This window comes from Neomonachus schauinslandi, chromosome 13 (assembly GCF_002201575.2).
Source record: "Neomonachus schauinslandi chromosome 13, ASM220157v2, whole genome shotgun sequence".
Taxonomy (NCBI): Eukaryota; Metazoa; Chordata; class Mammalia; order Carnivora; family Phocidae; genus Neomonachus; species Neomonachus schauinslandi.
This window is the reverse complement of record NC_058415.1, coordinates 62504120-62527354: the sequence shown is the minus strand read 5'-3', so window position 1 is coordinate 62527354 and position 23235 is coordinate 62504120. Positions and strand designations below refer to the sequence as shown.

Here is a 23235-nt window from a genome sequence, read left to right as displayed (position 1 = left end):
AATAGGGTTCACCAAATGGACTCCATTCTGTAGTTCACCTGCGCCCCTTACTAGATCCTGATTTCCTTATTTGATAAGAAAGGCTCCTGAACTCCCCATTCTTTTCTTTGTTAACAGGCCTAAATAACCTCCTATATTTAGGAGATAAATAAGCATATTTAGAATACACTGGGCCTTAGGGTCTCCAAGTCAGGGTTATGGAATAGACTAGTCTTCCATAATCCATCATATCCATACATCTCAAGTCCTTATCAAAGTTATAAATTCATTTTTCACATTTCCAGGCAAAAATCTGCTCCCTGGCAGTCCTTAAACTTTACCTGACAACATTACACACCCTCAACCCAGGCTCCTCAATCTCTAACATCTCCACTAACACTCCAGCAAACAAAAAGATATATCCACTTATCACAGTTCAATCCCATTTGAGCATCTACAGCCACTATCTTGACATAATCATGTTCCAAAAGCTGACTGAGTGTCCAACAGTAGCAAAGGTCCTCATTAGGATAAACATATTGGTGCCAATAATACTGAAGTTTGGTTTTTAACTGCATTTTTTGTCAGTTTGGCTGGGAAGATCTGGACAGCTGGAAGTGAGCTTCTCCATCATTTTCTGTTTCTTTCTTTGTATCAATTTTCCACCTGTGAAGCCCAACACCCCACCACCAAGTGCAGCTGCAATTCCTGCCACTTTGAAGCCTGCAAGGAGGCCAATCGGACCCCCCACCACTCCTCCGATGAGTGCACCTGCCACAGGCAGGGCTGCCAGCTTGTATTTTGCAGCCTGTAAAAAAAAAAAAAAATTCAATTTAGAAATTGAGTTGAGAATATCTGCCTGTGGTGATGTGCATTTTCCTCTCATTACTCCTGGCAATGCTTCTTTAACTCTTGGTACATAATTAACCTTAGAGATTGGGGGGTGGGGGGAGTATTCCACAGGTACTACAATTGCTCCTCATCTCAGAACTTGGAGAAATGAGCTGCAAAAAGTGGACTACTACAAATTGATTTTACTTGCAAAACAATCAATCCACTATCTAGCAAACTTATTTAAACAGTTTCAGCTGCTATAGATACCCCCAAAGCTTTTATGTTGCATAGAGATTATCCTGTGCTGTATACCTGGGGTTAAAAGCAATATTCTAGGGCTCCTGGGTGGCTCAGTCGGTTGAGCGACTGCCTTGGGCTCAGGTCATGATCCTGGAGTCCGGGGATCGAGTCCCGCATCGGGCTCCCTGCTCGGCGGGGAGTCTGCTTCTCCCTCTGACCCTCTTCCCTCTCGTGCTCTGTCTCTCATTCTCTCTCACTCAAATAAATAAATAAAATTAAAAAAAAAAAAAAAGCAATATTCTATGGGAAAGAGATGGTCCCCCTCCACACGTACTGTCACATCCTTACCCTCTTGCCCCTGCTGGATTCTGGCAACACTCTATACTTCACTCCCTGAACCTCTGCAAATATTCCCTTGGAACACCAAAATGCCTTATAGCGGGGCTTTGGTTTATTCCCTAAAAAAATTTCTCGCCCAACAGAATGAATCTTAGAGTAGAATATTACAACAGTCATTGATTTCTTGCACTACTATGTGTCGTTTGTTCCTTATTTCCTTAATTGCTGGTTCCTTCCACATTAAAGAGAGCAGATCAATTGGGTTAATACTAGAGATTCCTGGGAGCCAGAGTACCATTGATTTGTCAGCAGGAGCAGAATCTTACCTTCCCCAAGTTTTTGGTTCCCTCTTCAACATTCACAGCAGCTCTGTTGACATGGTCTTCAATGCTGTCAATCTTCTCCTGCTGAGACTAGATGCAAAGGAATTATGATTAAGCGGTCCTGCTGGGGAGCAGCACTCAGCCAATACACACTATTTTATTTCCTGTAATCAGGATCCTGTGTACTGCAGCCTTGCAGTCTGAACAGTGGTTCATTAATAACGTCTGATAAACTATGTCGAAAGTACAAATTCACTTGTATAAAGAAAAAAGTGACTTAATTATTAGATAATAAAAGGGTGGCACCTTTATAGGAAAAAGCATCTTAGACTAAAATTCATTCAAACATACAAACATATTATTCTCCAAATGAATCTTCTTTGTAAGACAAGAAAAATCCAAATAAGCATTTACATGTCGCAGTGAGGTTGACGATAAAAAACAAAAACAAAATCAAACATAAAAACCTCTTTAACTGGGGCGCCTGGGTGGCTCAGTCATTAAGCGTCTGCCTTCGGCTCGGGTCATGATCCCAGGGTCCTGGGATCGAGCCCCGCATCGGGCTCCCTGCTCCGCAGGAAGCCTGCTTCTCCCTCTCCCGCTCCCCCTGCTTGTGTTCTCTCTCTCACTGTCTCTCTCTCTGTCAAATAAATAAATAAAATCTTAAAAAAAAACCTCTTTAACTTCTTTGAAGAGTCAAAAATTTAAAACACGTAAATTTGCCGTAGGAGTAAAATGCCCTTGGATCCATAAATATAAATGATTACATTTTAAAAATGAGAATACAATTTGGTTTGATCTGTTATGAAAACTTTCCACTTGTGATATGCAGTAGGGAGCAATGAATGCATTTACTGTCCTGAGTTTCACACCTGTACACTTTAATACATTTTAAAATCATTACAAGTTAAAATGTCTCAGATCAAAGATATTAATAAAGCATTCTACAAACGGCAACAACTGTGCTGACACAACAGAACCTGTGACTCATGGAACCTCTGGGTAGAAAGAATAACCTTCCCCTCAGAGGTGTGAAGCCCCACTACATTTCTCACTAGTGGTTACTGAGCCTCAGCACAAACACCTCCAATGATGGGAACTCATTACTTGCCACAGGAACACTTCCCATTTTAAATAAAATTTAGACAGAATTTACATACAATAATATGCACCCATTTTAAGAGTACAGAATGATGAATTCTGACAAATGTATAAAACTCAAGTAACCCCATCACATCAATATACAGACTAGGGGTTTTTTTGTTTGTTTTTAAAGATTCATTTATTTATTTTAGAGACAGAGAGTGCATGTGCATGTGGTGGGGAGGGGGAGAGGGAGAGGAAGGAGAGTCTTAAGCAGACTCCATGCTGGGCGCAGAGCCCAACATGGGGCTTGATTCCATGATCCTGAGATCATGATCTGAGCCAAAACCCAGAGTTGGACACTTAACCGACTGAGCCACCCAGGTGTCCCTAGGTTTTTCTTTTTTTTTTTTAATTCACAGAAAAAAGAAAAGAATCCCTCTTTGATCCCAGCTAAATCCCACTTCTACAATGACTGTGAAATAATTCAACTTGAATCCTGAAGCATTTGATTGCCCTCTTAACTTACATTGAATCAGATATAACACTAACTCCAACCATCATTCAAGGACACGAAACACAACACAGCTAATTACTTCCCCACAGTTGCTTCCTTAAGCATTATTGACATTCCTTCCCTTCTCATACACCAAGTATGCACCTTTTCCCTGGTAGACCTTTCATGGTATCCCTTCATTCCTGTATTCTCCACTGCTATCTTCATATCTCTAACACAACCCTTAAAAAAGTCCTTTATCAGTTTTCTTTTTAACATTTCTGTCCAAGACAAGTACAATGATTCTCACATGTGAGTAACCACCAGAACTGCCCAGATTTATTAAAGCATGGACTGCTGGGTCCCACCTCCAGAGTTTCTGATTCCATAGAACTTCAGGTGAAGCCTGAGAATTTGCATGTCTTATGAGTTCCCAGGTGATGCTGCAAGACCATGATTCTCACACTTTAAAAACCACTAATGTATGTACACAACTGGATTAAGGGCATAACCTTCTTGGCCAGATGTCCTGTGTTCAAATTCCAGCACTGTATGCCCTTGGACAAATTACTCAAGCTCTCCAGGTGTCAAAACTCTCATCTCTCAAGTGAGGATGATGATATACCTCATAGAGTTGAAGTGAGGATAAAATGAGATAGGGTCTGTAGAGTGTGAGGAGAAAAAGTCATCCTGATCTTCTCAAGAATCTTTCTTTTCTAAAAAGTGTACTAAACTTTTTCCTATGAGGCTTGAAAATTCTTGGCATTAGATCTCTTCTAGCCATTCATTCATTCACTTTTTATTTTCCTCAGACAATAAACTTTTTTAATGTTAGCTTTCTTCTTCCAACCCATAGAAGCATAAGTGCCAACACAAGTAACATCCAACCTGTTGGGATTTCTGACACTGAATTTCTATCATTGTTTCTATTTGGCACATCCCTAACACTTTCCATTCTTGCCTGAAAGTCTGTATTCACAGATAAATCACAGGTGTGATCACCAACCTCCACATCTTGATGAGCTGAGGGGTAGAGGGAAAATAGCCAATAGTCTCCTTTCTCTCAGGCCCCAAATAATTTTCCTATACCTACCAACCTCCCTTTTTTGCTTCTGATTTGCTTATGTTTGCTTTCATCTGCCTGGGCCTCCCACACTTGATAATCTTCAAACTCCCCTTTTGACATTTTAGACTTTGGCCCCTCATATATGTTCTCAGCACCCCTTTAACAAGGAGTTAAACCATATATGAAAGATACTAGTGTTTCTCTAAAGTAATATAAAGACTCTTCCCTTAGTAAAAGAAAAAAGAATTCTCAAAAGACTCTAAGAATATGTCTATGGATTTCATTTTAAAAAATAGTGAATTAGGTCCCCTTAATATTCTTTCTGAAAAAATAACTGAATCTTAATAGGCAGTTATAGGAGCATCTAAGATTCTGGGAAAAAATGTGATTTATTAAGTTAATGTTGGTCAAGCAGAATGCAATTTGGGCATCTGAAGTCAAAACTAATGAACTGTTTTTCCCTTGAATGCTTGTTATGGAGACTTGTATACCCAGCATCCTCTATATCAAGCAACAGTAATACTTTCAACAAATCCATCCCCAAATCTATTTACATCAATAAAAATGCTCTCCCTTGGAGAGTCCTGCTAGTAGTTGTACAGTTTTATTACTGTGCTAAAAGCTACAGGTTTCTTTAAGAAGCTATTGCCAAAAGTGGTTATTTTCCTTTATTCCTGACTCTCAATTACAGCCATTTTTCAAGGATAGCTCTAGTCTTAGATCTTGGCCAATCCAGGTTAACACTGGGCTATCCTGGTTCTGAAGTCCAAAAGTACCTAATCTATAATTCTTAATCATAGGCAATAAATCATACATACAGAAAAGCCCAGAAACATACAAACACTACTATATATAGAGTCCAGGATGATACTGGCCTGGAGTAGGCAATAAACAGAGTAGCTAAGTAGGATGTCGATATCACAGGATTCAGCAACAGGAGGGGACTGTAGAGACTATAGTACTAGTACAAGTTTAAAGGTAACAGTGGTAGAACTCTAAGCAAGGAGCCAAAGAGGGAATCCTATAAGGGAGGGACCAAGACAGGAATGCAGTTGGAGTCAACGGAAGGAAAGGGGATGGGAAGTAACAGACGGTATCTCATTTAGTCCTCCCATCAATTTTACAAAGTTCATTGTTGTCAAACAACATCCTTAAAGTCAAGTGGGTAATAAATCCGACTGATCTGATCTGATCTAATCCACTACAATCCAGTTCTTATGCCTAGGGAATAAGGTAGAAGGTAGAGACGAAACTGGACCAGCAGCAAGGGTGACATGCCACTGAGTGACAGGTCCAGAGTTCTTTAAATTCCCCTTGACAAGAAATAGGGCTAGTTCCATAAGTACAGGAAGAGAAGAGGGCACTCGAGCAATAAAGGTTGAAGAAAACTGAAGGAGGATGCTTAGATATTATTATTGGACTGCACCTGGATCTCTCGATGGCTTTGTAGGTTCATTTTTCATTATGGTAAAAAATACATAATATAAAATTTACAATTCTAACCATTTTTAGTGTGCAATTTAGTAGCATTAAGTACATTCACAATGTTACGCAATTATCAAGACTATCCTACAGGTTTTCTTTTTTTTTAAACTGTTCTCTCTTCTTCACTGAGCTTACTTATTAGCACAGTCCTATGCACACAGGAAGTGCTCCAAAAATACATGGTTAATTTATCTAGATACTATCATGTCCATGTGATGATAATGAGAGGATGTGGTTACTCTGCTTATGTTCCCAAGTCATTTGGTGCCTAAATGGAGCTTCTGTGAGTCCTGACCATGTGGTCGTGAGAACTCAATCACCCCGGGAATAGTAATCAGTGGTTCTCCTTTGAGCTTTTGCCTAATACATTCTGTTCCATGTCCTCACACAGATTATTATAAATAGGACATTTGTATACAACTATGGCTATAGTCAAAGCCTTCCTACACAAATCTTCCTTAGATTAGGGGTTAGGAGCTGCTTACGTAATCTAATCGGATATATAATTATTAAATGGCTACAAGCCCTCAATTTTCCTTTCATGTGCCTCTCCCTCTGGAAGGGAAATGTATTTGTCTGGAATGAGAAAAACTCTGTACATGTTAGTTTGTTTCTTAAATCAACTATTATTGAGGTATAATTTACATACATTATAACTCACACATTTTTTTTTTAAGATTTTTATTTATTTATTCATGAGAGAGAGAGAGAGAGGCAGAAGGAGAAGCAGGCTCCCAAGGAGCAGGGAGCCCGATGCGGGACTCGATCCCAGGACCCTGAGATCATGACCTGAGCCGAAGGCAGACGCTTAACCCTCTGAGCCACCCGCCCTATAACTCACACATTTTAATGTGTAGATATCAATGACTTTTGACAAATGTATGTATTTGTATATACCATACACGTACAGATTTTACAAACTACATTAGATCAGAGAGTTAGAATAGCTGAATAAATCTCAATTCTGAAACAACAAATATTTGGGGATTCTTCTATCATTCCCTTTTAGATGCAAGTATATGGATAGATTATACAGATACCTAATCCAGAAACTTCAAGCATTTTGCTTCTAAGGAAAATGCTTTAAACAATTTACTGATGTTCAATTTTAGGCATTAGATTTCAAGAAAAAAATACAAAAACTAGAAAACAAACAGATGAAGGGACTAGCATTGAAAAGCCTAGAAATCATATTCTAGAAGGAACATATTAAAGAATTAAAAGTTCTTAAAAGAAAAAAATATGATGAGGTTGGACAGGGTGAGGAAAGATAATGTTGGTCTCAAAAAGTTGAAAAATTTCATATGGAAATATGACAAAACTTGTTCAGCATATGGCTCCAAGAGGGCAAAAGTACCAGAGGGAAGTTATTATAGGGCAGTGTTTACATAAGGAAGAACTTCTACGAGGCAGAGTCTCCAAATGGAATGGCTCAAGTATAAAGTATCCCTGCACTGTAATTGTTCAGGAAGAGGCAAAAAACCATCTATAGGAGAAGCTGGGGCAAGAACAGAAGAATGAGATTCGCTGGCCTCGTAAGTCCTGTCCAATTCCAATTCTGAGATTGTATAACACAGGGACCTCTTATACTTGAAAGCCAGATGTCAGGGAAACCATAATTCAAAGATGTAAAACCCCCAGATCATGGTTTGATCAAGAACAAAGAACTAAACCTAGACAGAAGCATGAGCAGACACAGGTGTGTTCCTGTATGTGCATACAGATACACACATATATCCAACCTTCCTATACTTCCTGGGAAGGAAACTAAGAATAATTTAGAAAAATAATGACAGAAAACCTATTCTGTCTTTCCCACCAAATCTACTTTATGTTTCCTCATCTATGTTAACAATATGAGACTGGCTACCCAATTATGCAGAATAAAACCTTAATGTTTGACTCTTCCATCTTCCTCCATTTCTACTAAGTCTACCCAGAAACGCCCCTCAGCTGTCCTTTACCTTTATACTTGTATTGCCATTGCTCTTGGTGAAACTCTTGCTTGATTCCTAACTAGTCATCCTGCCTATTATCGCTCCCTTCCCCAAGCCATTATTCACACTGCTAACAGTAATCTTTCTCAACCAGACTGGATCGTATCACTCTAACCTGCTCAAAAATCCATATCGGCTCCTCAATGCCTACAAATTAAAGTGCAAATTCTTTGGTATGGCCCTCAATGCCATCTCAGTCAGGCACTCACAACTCCTTACTTTGCTTGCCCATAGTATCTCATGCTTTGGTTATACCGCAATACTTGTCATTCCTGAAAGGCCATACACTTCTCTACTCCATGTCTTTGTTCAGCTGTTTTCAAATGCACCCTTCCCCACTCCCATCTATTGATATTTGACTCAATTTTCAAGGCTCAAGCAAATGCTACCTATCTCATGAAGCTATTCTTAATGCTTCCACCTCACAATCTCTGCCTCCCTCCCTTGGAATTAAATGCTTCTGTTAGAGCTGATAATACTTCCCCTTCATACCTCATTTTTGCATTTAATACTCATGCTTGAAATTTCAGTTTTGGGGGTCCAAACTTATCTCCACCCACTCTAAATCCTTAAAGGCAAAGAATAGGCCTCATTTATTTCCATAGCTAACCTTGTCAGAACCCTGGTGCCAAGGTTTAACACAGGACCTTTTATATAACAAATGCTTGATAAATGTTTATTAAACTGATCTGGAGGCTGAGGACTGTTAGACTTCTATCCATGGCTCAATACCAGTCTTAAAAATTGTAACTTCTATTAAAATTCTAATCAAAAGCGTAGGAATTAATAAAAGCTTCTTATCCTATTAATCTAACATCTCTGAGCCAAAAACAATTATAATACTTACATTCACTAGGAGAGAGAAATCAGTGACCAGTTGGCTAAGTTCAATTAAGTCCTTAAAAAGAGAGAAGAAAAGGAAGTTACTTACTTTTATGCCTCACAGCTAACAAAATGAAAATAATTTTTAACATACCGCTTCTAAGGTTTCCCATGATTCTGCAGCATTTTGATCTCGAGGAATTTCAGGCAACGCATATACCTGAGTCATATTCTGAGGATCGGCTTCAGCCTCAGCAGTGTGAAATGTTCCTGGATGAACAGAGCCTCATGTTTAGGGTTTATGTGCTTTGTTAGAAAGCAGATAGCATAAATCAATTTTGTAAAACAATTCCCATGTAAAATGCTAACTAACTGAATTCAGGCTCAAAGTAAATTGACTATTCTATAAAAATAGATATATCTATGGGCAGATTGTTCCCAGGTTAACCAATATTTTTTTCTTTAATTCTACAAAGTCATCTCAAAAAATGGCTACAAATGCCACCTACCCAATCTGAATAACTACAGCTCAATGTGGAAGCAGCACTGAAGGAAAACTCTTCTATGTGGCTAATATTCCACGTAGAGATACCCACTAGAAACAGGTTTCACACTTTCAATGTAAATCATTAACCTTTTCTTTGGGGATTTTAGTAATAAATACCAGATTCATAAGGTGTTAAAAGTAGGAAAGTGATGTGTTTTTTGCAATGAAAATCAGTCATTGGGGTAACAATAAATCTGTCATCAAATGAACACCTCTTACCGTGTGGATCTTTTCATACATATTGTTATCCTTCTTCTAAAAGTCATTTTTCTAGCCCATGTCTCCATTGCTTCTATTTCTTTTCTGAGTTTTAAAAAGTCATTAACCCACTAAGGCCTTCCTCTCAGTAAAACTGCTATGATGATGAATTAATTTACACTCCAAACCCCACCTTCAAGTCTTTATTTCCTTGTACTGGTTTTACCATTCATTCATTAAACTCATATGGATCGAATGCCTACTAAATGCCAATCAGTACACTTAGATCCTACAGACACAATGGTAAACCCCAAAAACTCCAGGGAGTCAACATAGTACAGTGGTTAAGAGCACGGGCCTAGTCAGAAAGACCTGGGTTAGAATCCTGGCTAATGACTAGCTCTTTGACTCATTTTCCTCATTTTTAAAATAAGGTGAAAGGGGCACCTGGCTGGCTCAGTTGCAAGAGCATGTGACTCTTGATCTTGGGGTCATGAGTTCGAGCTCCACATTGGGTGTAGAGATTATTTCAATGAATAAAAACTTAAAAAAAATAAGAATAAAACAAGGTGATAGGTATTTATTTTGCACTGTTCCTGGCTTAAATATTGAGTATAAGTGGCTTAATAGTTACTACTACAATAAATAGCCATTGCTACTGTAGCTATTAATAATGGAACTTACCATATTATGTACAATACACTATATTAACAGGCAAGTTCAGTATAGCCAGGTAAGAACTATGATATGAGTAAATATGGAACACTATGTGAGAACAGAAGAGAGGTATTTAACTAAGACTTGGGGAGGGGAGAGTAGTTGGAGGTTTTGAAGCAGAAGCCTGAGGATGAACAGAAATTACATAGGTGAACTGGGGCAAAGGTGGAGGGAAAAGCAGAGAGTATTCAGGTCAGAGAGACTAATATATGCATAGGTTTGGGAACTGAAAAGAGTTCAACTGAAATACAGACTATGAAAGAGAAAAGCAAAAGTTTATGTAAGTTTTGTCACTTGAAATCTAAGGTGACATTATTCATAGCATTGTAACTATGCTAAAGAATTCTGTTTTTCTCATAAGATCAATATGGAACTATTAAAAGGAGTTGGAGACTACTGGGAAGCTGGAGGGTGCCATAATCAGATTTCAGATTTAGAAAGGGAACCATAGCTGTAGTGTGAAGGATGAAGTTGAAAGGTGAAGAAAAAAAAAATTAGAGAGTGAAAAACCAGTTGGGAGGCTCTGCAGTATGTCCAATGCAAAATGATGGTCTGCTCTAGGACAGTGGCAGTGGGCATGTAATTCCTTTTGTCCCCCTTACTTCAAGCTCAAAATACCTAACACTTTAATATTATCTGATACCTATTATGTATTGCGTTGGGTACCAAAGATGAAAAATTTTTATGAGTAATACAAAGGAGATGTTCTCAAAGAACTTATATTCTAGAAGAGTCAGACATACACAGAGACAATCCTAAAACAGTAAGAGAGTGTAATGGTATTTAGATAAACAGATATAGATACAAACAATATTTTGTGGGCGTTCCAAGCTTGGGAAGGCATCTGACCCAACTTGGTGTGGTGTGCAGTTTATGAGACAGCTTCCTAAAAAAGGTGATCTTATGAGACAAAGAAAATATAAATTCTACATAGACCAGCATAAAAAAGGCCCTCAAAGAAGAAAAGATAAAGCTTAACATAAAATCAGCAGATTGGTCTTGCCAAAGGATAAAGCAAAAGACATAGAGTTACAAACACAGAACTTTACATAGATGGTTAGGAGGGGCCTTACTGTAGACCAGTGAAAGACTTTGGACTGTCTGGAAGAGAGTGGAGAGCTATTGAAGTGTTATATGCAAGGACATAACATAATGACGTGTGACACCTGATCTACTCCTAAAAGTCATAACTGTAAGTTCATCTTCTCAATTTCTTTTTCATCCTAGCCTATTTTATAAAACTGCATTGCTATTTTACTTTTGAAATTTATGAATGTTTTTACCTCTCGAGGAAAATAATCTATTTGAATTGTTTAGGAAGGGCATAGTCGGCTGACTAAAAAATATTTTGTAGGCTTATCAGAATTGATAGTGTCCTTTTAATTTTGAATTTTAACTTATCTGAATACATTTCCTTTGATCTTAAAGGAAGAGCAAAAACATCAGATAGAATAAGTTTTACATTACAACATTATGGCAAGTATCAAGAGTTATTTACCCTATGTCCTAACTTATCACATAAAGACACTTTCATTTTCACATCAATCAAGATAAATGAATTATTCTAAGACCGCTCTTCGACTTAATATTTCTATTGTAATGAGAACTCCAACTCCTACTCCAACTTCTTTAATAGGATGATACTGAATAATGATAACTTTATCATTAACAGACCAAATGTAAAGCAGAACTTTATAATTACAACATCCACTCTAAGGATTTTTATAAGCCATAGCCTTTATACTATTATAGAGGATTTAAATGACGTATGCCAGGGTATATAACAAAATGAGGGGAGATTGTCATACATAAATTCTTTATCTAAAAAATGAAGAAGGGGTGGGAAATGTTTGGCATTTTAAGCAAACATAAGATTTCCCCTGGTGAAAAATAAGAAGGGTTTAAGTCATTTACGTCTCACTTGAAACCAAACTGCGTATGCATCTTAGTTCAAATGGAGTCTTAGAACAAAGAAATCTGTTCTATTACATGGAAAATCCTGCTGTAAACTTACAACTCTAAACATCACTAATCAATTTGAGGCATAACAATTAAGAAAGAAGCCCTTTAATTTCTACAACTTTCATAATTCATTTATTCCAGCTTATATTAGAAATCACTACCTCAGTGAACATCCATTGACTTTGAACTTTTAGGAATTGCTACAGACATGATGATGGAAAACAGAGACAGATTATAGCTGCAGGAAAGGATGAAGAACTCACCCTGTGCATATAAGTCAAATTGCTATTGTTTTATATGATGAAGTCATCTAAGATAGTTCCATCCACATGCAAACAATGCAAGTGGGCATGAAGTTTTCAAACTCCAGTTTTAAAACCTTATTATTGACTACAAACTTAAACATGAAGATATTTTTAGTTGAAGCTAATAACACAGACATAAGACTTTTCCCTTCTCTCCATACATCCAAACATTCGTTCTTTGTCTTTCCATGTTTCATGAAAGGCAATGATTCTACTAAGAATTATAACACAACATATAAGAAATTTTCACTAAACTTCAGTATGTTAGGAAAAGTTTCATTATAAGTCTAAATTAATTCAAAGGCATTTCCTGAATTTTTCATGTTCTGACAGCTTAAAAATAGTGAAATTAATCTATTGATCATCTATACGAACCTATCTATCAAAATAAAATGACTTCTAAGTCATGGCTTTACTTAGCTGCAAAGGAGGATTTTTAAGAAAATTAAAACCAACAGAAAACATATCTTCTGAATAATATACAAAACTATCCACGTGCTTCACAAACTGTTCACTATATGTATATATACCTGTGATAAAATCTGATATTTCATCAAATTCAATATGCGGTCTGAAGTTCCCAGCGGTTTTAAGATTGGATTCTTTTCTTTTGTGAGTATTTGTTTAAAATGTAATAAGATTCTGTTCCTATTGCACTGGTGAACTGTATGTGCTGGATGGGGAGTAAGAAAGACAAAGATGGAGAGAAGCACTGATTCACTCTATATGACTTGATACACCTTTCTAAATACAAATCAAATTTGTAGGTTCATCACTTCTCTTGGTGGGAAGCAATATGCTAAAAATGAAAGACACACAAGTGAGACAGAAGGGAGTTTCTCAGATCAAGCAAGATTGGCAAAGAAGATTTGCTTTAGGAACTCTCAGAATCTGGACAAAAGAAGCAGCAAAATCATCACAGCTTCCCCCTAAACTTAATAAGCTTCTTTTACTCTCCAGAGAACATAAAACGTCCTATTCTACTTGTTATTTCTATCTGTAAGTGAAAAACTATTTTTGTATTTTGATCTCACTCATGGAAATGTGGCAACATTGCTCCTGAATCTCTACTGATATTTCCAACCAATTTATTTAGAATCAGATTGAATTTTTAAAGGAAGAAATATTTTAAGGCACTTAACTTCTGTGCAAATCAAACACATTTTTTCTGTATAGGCTGTCACTACTATAATGAGCATCTAAAGCAAAAACAAAAAAAAACCAGAAAGCACAGGATAAAAACATGCAGAATGACAGAAAAGAGTCCATAACTAGAAGACCACACATAGAGCGAACTCAATTCCTACCCCGCAATTAAGGTCTTATGTGAATTAGTTGCTTTGTTTTAATTATTCTTCTTTCCCATCCTCTCAATTATTTGTTAATATTATTTCTCAATTTAAGGCAATCTAGTAGAAACTCTCACATTTGGTGAAATACTCAGGTACTTGGTGAGACAGTTCATTTTAATTGCTTAATGTTGGCAATAGATTCAAAGTCAAAGCACCATTTCACCAGTACACCATTTGGAATTTGAAATTCTATACATTGTTTTAGGTATAACTTACAATGACCGTCTCAATCAAATCAGCACTAGCTACAGAGATTTAATCTTGTAGTTTCTCTCAGTGGCAAGTGATTAGGTCTTTAGCTAATTTGATGTTCCATGAATTGAGAAATTTGAGAATCAAGAGTGGAAAATGAATTTCATCATTTCTTCTTCATCCTCTGGCTCTGCCTCAATCTTTTTCATGTTCTCTCTATACGTGCTTCCTCAAATTTTGATTATATATATATACACCAGCCAGCTTCCTACAGAGAAATTTAATTGCCAGCAAACTGTTCAACTGCCTTCTTCTAATAATCACCCAGTTCCTCTGATGATATATAAACCCAAGCTTGTTGAGCCCAAACAGTCCTACTGACAGAAACTCAAATAATGCAATAATAAAATGCAAACTAAAGCCAAGTATTAGCATAGTATTATATTGTGAGAAACTCTCAGAACTCAAAATTTTTGTTTGCCAGGGAATTGCTGGTGATGGGCAATTCAAAACTAAATAGCAAGAGAGACTGGTATCAGCAACTCCAGAAAATCTAGCATATCTTCACTGCTGTTACCACCATCACAACTGTCACAATATCTAGGTAATTAAGGTTGTCTAGGTGATTAAACATTGTCACAATGTCTAGGTGATTAAGCAGGACAGCTGCTTAATCACATGGAAGCCCAGTTTCTCTATACATGCACATAAAGTATCAGTTCACACTAAATGATATGAGCAGTATTTAGCCTCATCAATATGGTGGTGATAAATACTGTAATATTTACATTACAGAATAATGTAAACAGTAACTACAAACTATCAAAAAGCATTCTTCCCAAATACTCTTCAACCAAGGGGCTTAGTGCTAACATCTCCTTCTCCCCAAAACAACACTTTAGGTACTGGTTATCCACAGGATGTAGTGAGAATAGTACATCTGAAATTACAAAATTGTCTCTAAAAAGATATTTATTCATTCACATTTATGAAACATTTACGTATGGTCCACTATGTACTATGTGCTAGGTACTAAGGATACAATAAAAGCAAGATTACCAAGAATCTGTGGATGATGGCCTAAATGTTTCCTCCAATTTTTTAATTTCAAATTCCCTATAAATTACTGGATCATTAACACTGAAAACATAAAGTTAAAAATAATCTGGTTTTGGAGACAGGGGATGGTACAGGAGCCTCCTACATATATGAAAAGATGAAAACTAGGCAGGTATAACATCTCTCAGATTCTATTCTAATTTATAATTTATTTATACCCTACCTTTACCATTAAGATTTAAAGCATCTTGGAACATATGTAAAATATAACAAGATAGCATAAATTAAAAGAGAAACAAAAAAGGAAGTATGAGGGGAGCAATTATAAAATAAAGCCAGGACAGTTAAAAACTTCGGCTTTTGGTAGTTAAAAATATTCAGACATAAGCATTCCAGTAAATAACTCAAGCAGGGAAACCTCATCAGTTTGGATTGGATATGCCATCCAATACCCATAGGATTAAAAAAAGACCAACTGCTTTCAAGTCCTATTATGTATTACACCAGTAATTTTTTTTTCAGGGTTCCTTATAAAGGAAATACTATAATGCAATTAACAATTATCAATTACATCCTTAAAAAATATAATGACAAGTTTTGCTGGACTGTTTCTTTGAGTATCACTTCATAAAAGCTGATAGCATGAATGCAGATATATATATATATTTTTTAATGTCAGTTAAATTCAGAAAAGTGAGCTGGTGGATCTAACATCCCCTATGAAAGAAAATCAGAATGCCAAAGAAAGAGGCATGCCTGATTAGGCTACTCCTGCACCTGGACACGAAGGGGGTGTCCTCTGCAATCAAGGATGACATTCTCCCTAGGGAATATTATAACCTTTATTTTCAATACATAGACAAATAGGTACTTGAGGCCTGGAAGTTCCACTCTACACAGCATAGCTTCAAAATTTTTATCCTACAAAACTTCTAGGGTGTGCGTTTCTAAGCACTCTCAGGGTCCAAGAATTCAACATACTGAAACAGAAGGTGATCCCTGGAAAGTTATGTATCTGCAATAGCTATACAAGATGGTGAATTTTAATTAACTGCATTACTATGATCAAGAATAAGACTTAGTACGTTACCACCAACAGTCATGGATCTGGTCAAAGAAGGCTGTAATAAAGTTTCTTCATCATTAAATTGTTTCTTAAGCTCTTCTACAGATTCCAGATGGAGTTGAAGAAATTCTGCTGTTGCTGCTGATGCTTCTTCTTTAACAGGATCTGTCATTCTTTTCAGAAGTACTAGGTCATCCTTTCGGACCTTCAAACAAAGTTTCTCCATTTCTCGGATATTGGAACGGAGTTGCTATAAAAGAAAAAATTCATTAAAGCCACCATCTGTTAATATAAAAATGCCTTTATTTTCAGAGGTAATCTGTGATTAATGGTCATGAATAGAAATGATTTCAAGTATTCTCTACAACAGAAGGTATATATAACATTTTTCTATTTTTCATGTCTCTAGCCAACCGAGCTTCTTGAGAACTCCTATCCTTGAATTTATTTATTTAGCATTTTTTCCTTCATTAAATGTATTACAAAGGTAACAAATGCTCTTCATAATAAGTCAAACACTGTAGAACATATCAAGAAAAACTTAATGACTTCCCCCTTCACCAATCCAACCACCTCTTAACCCAGTCCCTTCCACACATTTCCCACTGCTCATACAAACGTTAACATATATAGACTTCCCATCTTTTTACCAAAAAATGGACTACATTGTGCATAATAATCTATAATTTGTTATTCCTCACCCCAATAATATAACAATACTACCATGGATATCCTTCTTGGTTAATGGGTGTACCATATTCCATGGTACAGATGTAAAATTTATTCAATGACCCCTGCAAGTGATCAACAGTCATTCATGTTGTTTCCAAAACAGAAATCCTTGAATATATCCTAATATACCATAATAGTATATATTAGTATTATAGTATATACTATTATACCGTATTTTGTAGAAATGATTCCTAAAAGTGAGAGTACTCAAAGGATCATGTGCATCTTATTTCAATAGCTATTATCAGTTTTTTCTTTTTTTTTAAATAAATGGGGCTTTTGGGGTTTTTTTCCTTTTGTTTTAAAGATTTTATTTATTTATTTATTTGAGAGAGAGAGAGAGAGAGAGAGCACATGGGGGGGGTGTCAGAGAGAGAAGCAGACTCCCCGCTGAGCAGGGAGCCCAATGCGGGACTTGATCCCAGGACTCCAAGATCATGACCCGGGCCGAAAGTGGTTGCCCAACCAACTGAGCCACACAGGCACCCCTCTTTTTTTTTTTTTATAATTTTTGTATTATGTTACGTTAGTCACCATACAGTACATCATTAGTTCTTGATGTAGTGTTCCATGATTCATTGTTTGCATATAACATCCAGTGCTCCATGCAACACGTGTCCTCCTTAATACTCATCACTGGGCTCACCCATCCCCCCTCCCCTAAAACCCTCAGTTTGATTCCTGGAGTCCATAGTCTCTCATGGTTCATCTCTCCCTCTGATTTCCCCCCGTTCATTTTCCCCTTCATTCTCCTAATGTCCTCCATGTTATTCCTTATGTTCCACAAATAAGCGAAACCATATAATTTTCTTTCTCTGTTTGACTTATTTCACTTAGCATAATCTCCTCCAGTCCCATCCATGTTGATGTAAAAGTTGGGTATTCATCCTTTCTGATGGCTGAGTAATATTCCATTGTATATATGGACCACATCTTCTTTATCCATCCGTCTGTTGAAGGGCATCTTGGCTCCTTCCACAGTTTGGCTATTGCGGACATTCCTGCTATGAACATAGGGGTGCATGTGGCCCTTCTTTTCACTACATCTGTATCAGTTTTTCCTAAGTAATAATTCATACTACCACCGAAGTATGAGTGCCCATTTCCCCACATACTGCCAGTACTACATGTTCTCTCATTGTTGCTTTAATTTGCATTTCTGAGTGTAGTTGTCAGATTTGTATCAAATGTTTTCCCCCTCTTTTTAGAATCATCTACTGACATAATCAGTTTTCCTCTAATATGCTAATATTATGAGTTATGGGCAGGTTTCATAATATAGAACCATTTTTTACATTCCTGAGATAAACTCTTCCTGGTCACATATACAATTTTTTGAATTCAATTATTAGCTAATAATTTATTTGGGCTTTCAACACATGTCTGTCTATATATGTGTGTGCCTACATGTGCATACATGAATGGTATGTGTGTCTATACTATCTTTACTAGATTTAAACTCACTTTAACAGGTTTAAGGTTGTGCTAGCTTCACAGGACGAACTGGGGAGCTTTCCATCTTTCCATCTTTCCCAATAGTCTATACTTTAAGAAACATAAAAACCAACTATTCTTTGACAATGAAATAACTAACTTGCAAGAATGATCTGAGTATGATGCTTCTGGAAAATGATAGATCTCTATAATATTTATCATATAATTTATTATATATTCTGGGGCGCCTGGGTGGCTCAGTTGGTTAAGCGTCTGTCTTTGGCTGAGGTCATGATCCCAGGGTCCTGGGATTGAGTCCCACATCAGGCTCCCCCCTCAGCGGGGAGTCTGCTTCTCCCCCTCCCTCCGCCCCTCTCCCAGCTTGTACTCTCTCTCTCTCTCTCTCTCTCGCTTGCTCACTTGGTCTCTCAGACAAATAAATAAAATCTTAAAGGATTTGATATGAAAAATATCATATGATATTTTAAATTCTTCTCCGCTGTGGCACTTTTACAGATACTAATGCAAATTCTGTATAATAGGACAGAAGGTATCAGTTTCTTTTATTTCTCAAGTACCTACTCTGGGTGAGGTGTTACATCCTGTATTATTACATTCCACATTATTACATTATAGAAAAATCAGAACAAAGAAAACTTGTTTAGGATTTACTTAATTTTATCTAGCAGCAAAGCTCAATTAAAACCCAGGCATTTTTTTGTTAAGTTTTAATTTTAATTCCAGAATAGTTAACATACAGTATTATATTAGTTTCAGGGGTACAATACAGGGATTCAACAATTCCGTACAACACCCAGTGCTCATCACAAGTGCACTCCTTAATCCCCATCACCAATTTCACCCATTCGCCCACCTCCCTCCCCTCTGGTAACTATTGGTTTGTTCTCTAGAGTTAATAATCTGTTTCTTGGTTTCTCTTTTTTTCCTTTGCTCGTTTGTTTTGTTTCTTAAATTCCACATATGAGTGAGATCATATGGTATTTGTCTTTCTCTGACTTATTTCACTTAGCATTATACTCTCTAGCTCCATCCACGTTGTTGCAAATGGCAAGATTTCATTCTTTTTTTTTATGGCTGAATAATATTCCGGGGGGGGGTGGGGTGTGTGTGTGTGTGTGTGTGTGTGTGTATCACATCTTCGTTATCCATTCATCCTTCCATGGGCACCTGGCCTGCCTCCATAATTTGGCTATTGTAAATAATACTGCTATAAACATACAGGTGCATGTATCTCTTTGAATTAGGACTTTTGTATTTTGGGGGTAAATAACCAGTAATGCAATTACTAGATTGTAGGGTACTTCTATTTTTAACTTTCTGAGGAACCTCCTTATTGTTTTCCACAGTGGCTGCATCAATTTGCATTCCTACCAACAGTGCATGAGGATTCCTTTTTCTCCATAAACTCACCAACATTTATTTCTTGTGTGTTGATTTTAACCATTCTGACAAGTGTGAGATGGTATCTCCTTGTAGTTTTGATTTGCATTTCCCCGATGATGAGTGATGTTGAATATCTTTTCATGTGTCTGTTGGCCATCTGGATGTCTTCTTTGAAGAAATGTCTGTTCATGTCTTCTGCCCATTTCCTAATTGGATTATTTGTTTTGGGGGTGTTGAGTTGTATCAGTTCTTTATATTTTGGATACTAACCCTTTACTGGGTATGTCATTTGCAAATACCTTCCTGCATTCAGTAGGTTGCCTTTTAGTTTTGTTGACTGTTTCCTTTACTGTGCAGAAGCTTTTTATTTTGATGTAGTCCCAACAGTTTATTTTTTTTTTATTTCCCTCACCTCCTGAGACCTATCTAGAAAAATGTTGATATGGCCAATGTCAGAAAAATTACTGCCAGTGCTCTCTTCTAGGATTGTTATGAAAACCCAGGTGTTCTTTAAAGTCCAGCAATCTTTCCATTAAACTATAACCATAATTCACACATATATATATATATATAAATAAAATTCCTTAATATAACCAGAGGACACATTTTATTCTAGTAAAATTAAGAACAATTCTGGAAAAAATAGTTTAGCTACAACCTAATGTATCTTGTAAGATGTTCTGGGTGAATAAAAAAGTTGTGCTTCTATCCTGCCATGACTCTATACTTCCTTTAACCATCTGTCACTCTTATGTGAACTAAAAAACCTAAGGATAACTGTACTGTAAATTAAAAATATGTGATATACAAGCATTAATATGGAAAAAATCATAGAACATATAGGCCTATGTTATCTAGTCTAACCTTACGATTTTACAAGAGGGAAACTGGACTTCAGATGAACACAGTGGCAGAATTAAGTCTCGTGTCCAGTTTTCAAGTGCTGGAACAGTATTTCTAACACAACACCAACTCTTGGTTGTACAGTTCCTTTCTGAACTACAGTTGTAAAGCTTGGTTACATAGTTGTCACATAGTCCATAGAAATATTTTAGACAGTATTATCTTGGAGAAGCATTAACGTTTCTGCAGCTCATGAGCATTTGTCTATGACATATTCTTCCTATTTTATAGAATTTATACATATGTTTATGTCTCCAGTCAAATTATAGTGTCTAGAATTCTATTACTAAGAGTGGGGAGGAAAATGTTAAGAAACAAAATACCCACTGAACTATAAAATCTGATACTATAGTAACAAAAACACAATAATGGCTAAATTTTTATTAACATTATAAGTTGTCCATTGTACCATGTATTTACCTTCTTCGTCTTGTTTTAGCTTCACAACTTACCTTTGAAACGAATATTACTATTATTCTCATTTTATAGAAGAGAAAAGTAAAGCAAGACATTTTTTTAAAAAGCCTAGGATTACACTTCTAGTAAAAAGTACAGCCAGGAATTAAATCCAGACTATAGAGCATATGTTCTCAACAATTTTTCTACATAGCTATACTACCCAACAGAAATATAATGCAAACCACAAATTCAAGGCATATATATAGTTTTAAATTTTCTAAGTCACATTAAAAAGTAAAGAAAAACAGGTTAATTTTAATGTCTTATTTAACCCAATACATCCAACATATTATCATTTAAACATGTAATCAATATAAAAATTATTAATTAAATATTGTACATTCACAGCACATCTCAATTCAAGCTAGCCACATTTTTTTCAAGTGGGGCTTAAACTCATGACTCTTGAGATCAAGAGTCGACATTTAATTGACTAAGCTACCCAGGAGCTCCCAAACTAGCCACATTTTAAGTGCTCAACAATTACATGTGGCTAGGAGCTACCATATTGGACAGCACAGCTATAGAATCTCTCCAAAATCAAGTAAAAGGAACATACGTGAAAAATACAAAGTAGGTGTTTCTGCCTCTGGGTGTAGCAAGGTAGATAATTCAAACTAACCGTCCCACCAATGACTAATTAAAAAGCTGACAATAAAACAAATCACAAACACACAAACAAAATTCAAAGGCATCAAAAAGCAAACAAGATAGTTAAGAAATTTGTAGGCCAAGAATTAGACAAAGGTGAAAATCCAGAGAGGTGAGTCCTGAACTCAAGGCCACATTTGCTTGGAGGTATTTACTTACCAGAATGTTTGACAGCCTCATGAATTTCCGGGTAAAATACTCAATGCTGGGGCCTACTAAGTATAACCACTATGGTGCTTTGAGCTGGGATCTGAAAGAGCTGTACCCCAAGAGCCCAGGTGATCCTGAAATAAATCGGCCCTCACATGAACTATAGTTTGGCTTCTAGTCTTTTGGGTAGTGCATAAAAACTTTAATCCCTGAAACTGTATAAAGATAACTGTGGAAAATTAGTACCCCAGGGGCATAGAGGGAGTAAATGAAATCCTCTCTAGAGGAAGGTAACATTGTCGCTATCCTCAAATAATTTCTATAAGTAGGATTTCAAATATAATGCCCACCAAAGATAATCAAACACAGAGAGCATACACACGATGAAGAACAGCAGAAACAACAGACAATAAAAACATCCAAAGGGACATTTGATATACCTAATAGCAAATGTAGTCTAAAAAATTATGGTTAGTTTGCCCAAAGATATAAAAATCAAGCTTGGAAATTCAGCAAACACTGGAAACTATAAAAAGCAAAATACAGGTTTTTAAAAAATAAATATACTATCATTTAAAAATAGAGTATACAGGGGCACCTGGGTGGCTCGGTCAGTTAAGTGTCTGACTCTTGGTTTCTGCTCAGGTCATGATCTCATGGGTTGATTGAACCCTGTGTTGGGCTCCATGCTCAGTGAGGTCTGCTTGAAGATTCTCTCCCTCTGTCCCTCCCCCCCACTCATGTTCTTTTGCTAAAATAAATAAATAAATCTTTAAAAAAAATAAAAATAAAGTATACATGAGAAAAAATTTAGTAAGTATTTGGCTGCGGGGACCTGTGTGGCTCAATTAGTTAAGCGTCTGCCTTTAGCTCAGGTCATGATCCCAGGTTCCTGGGATCAACCCCATGTCGGGCTCTCTCCTCAATGGGGAGCCTGCTCCCTCTCTCCCTGCTGCTCCCCCTGCTGTGCGCATGCACACACACTCTCTCTCTCTCTGTCAAATAAATATTTAGCTGCATATCAGACCAACTCAAGACTTAGTAAACTGAAAACTAGATATGAAAAAACTATGTAAAAAAGAAACAAAGTTTAAAAATATAGAAGAGAGGTAAAAGACATAGGATATAATTAGAAAATACTACAATATACATATACTTAGAATCCTAGAAGGACACAAAATAAATTTGAATAGATAATGACCGAGGAAAGACATCAATCCACAGATTCAAGAAGGTTGACAAACCCCAAGAAGAATAAATGAAAAGAAAAATGTATAGCCAAAAAAGGGAAAAAGGAGAGGGGAAAGACCTCTCAGAAGGAGCTAGAGGCAATACAATTTCTTGCAAAATAGTCCTACCACCTCAGAGGTACCCTGCCAATGTTGCACATGCTGCAGTTACCCTTCTTCAAACCATTGTGTGTTTACCCTCTGTTATGTA

The 23235-nt window shown here is 36.7% G+C and overlaps 1 protein-coding gene across 1 annotated transcript in view; it reads right to left on the bottom strand.

The window, feature by feature from the left end:
• Positions 1 to 235: 235 nt before the first annotated feature.
• The window catches only part of STX17 (syntaxin 17), a 51746-nt gene continuing 28746 nt past the window's right edge, over positions 236 to 23235 (bottom strand). Inside the window, exons 3-7 of the mRNA XM_021691524.1 lie at positions 16087 to 16312; positions 8819 to 8934; positions 8690 to 8740; positions 1719 to 1805; positions 236 to 787 (exon numbers count right to left, since the gene is read on the bottom strand). Coding sequence (XP_021547199.1) covers positions 548 to 787; positions 1719 to 1805; positions 8690 to 8740; positions 8819 to 8934; positions 16087 to 16312 — 720 coding nt within the window. The 3' untranslated portion in view covers positions 236 to 547. The remainder of the gene's footprint in view (positions 788 to 1718; positions 1806 to 8689; positions 8741 to 8818; positions 8935 to 16086; positions 16313 to 23235) is intronic.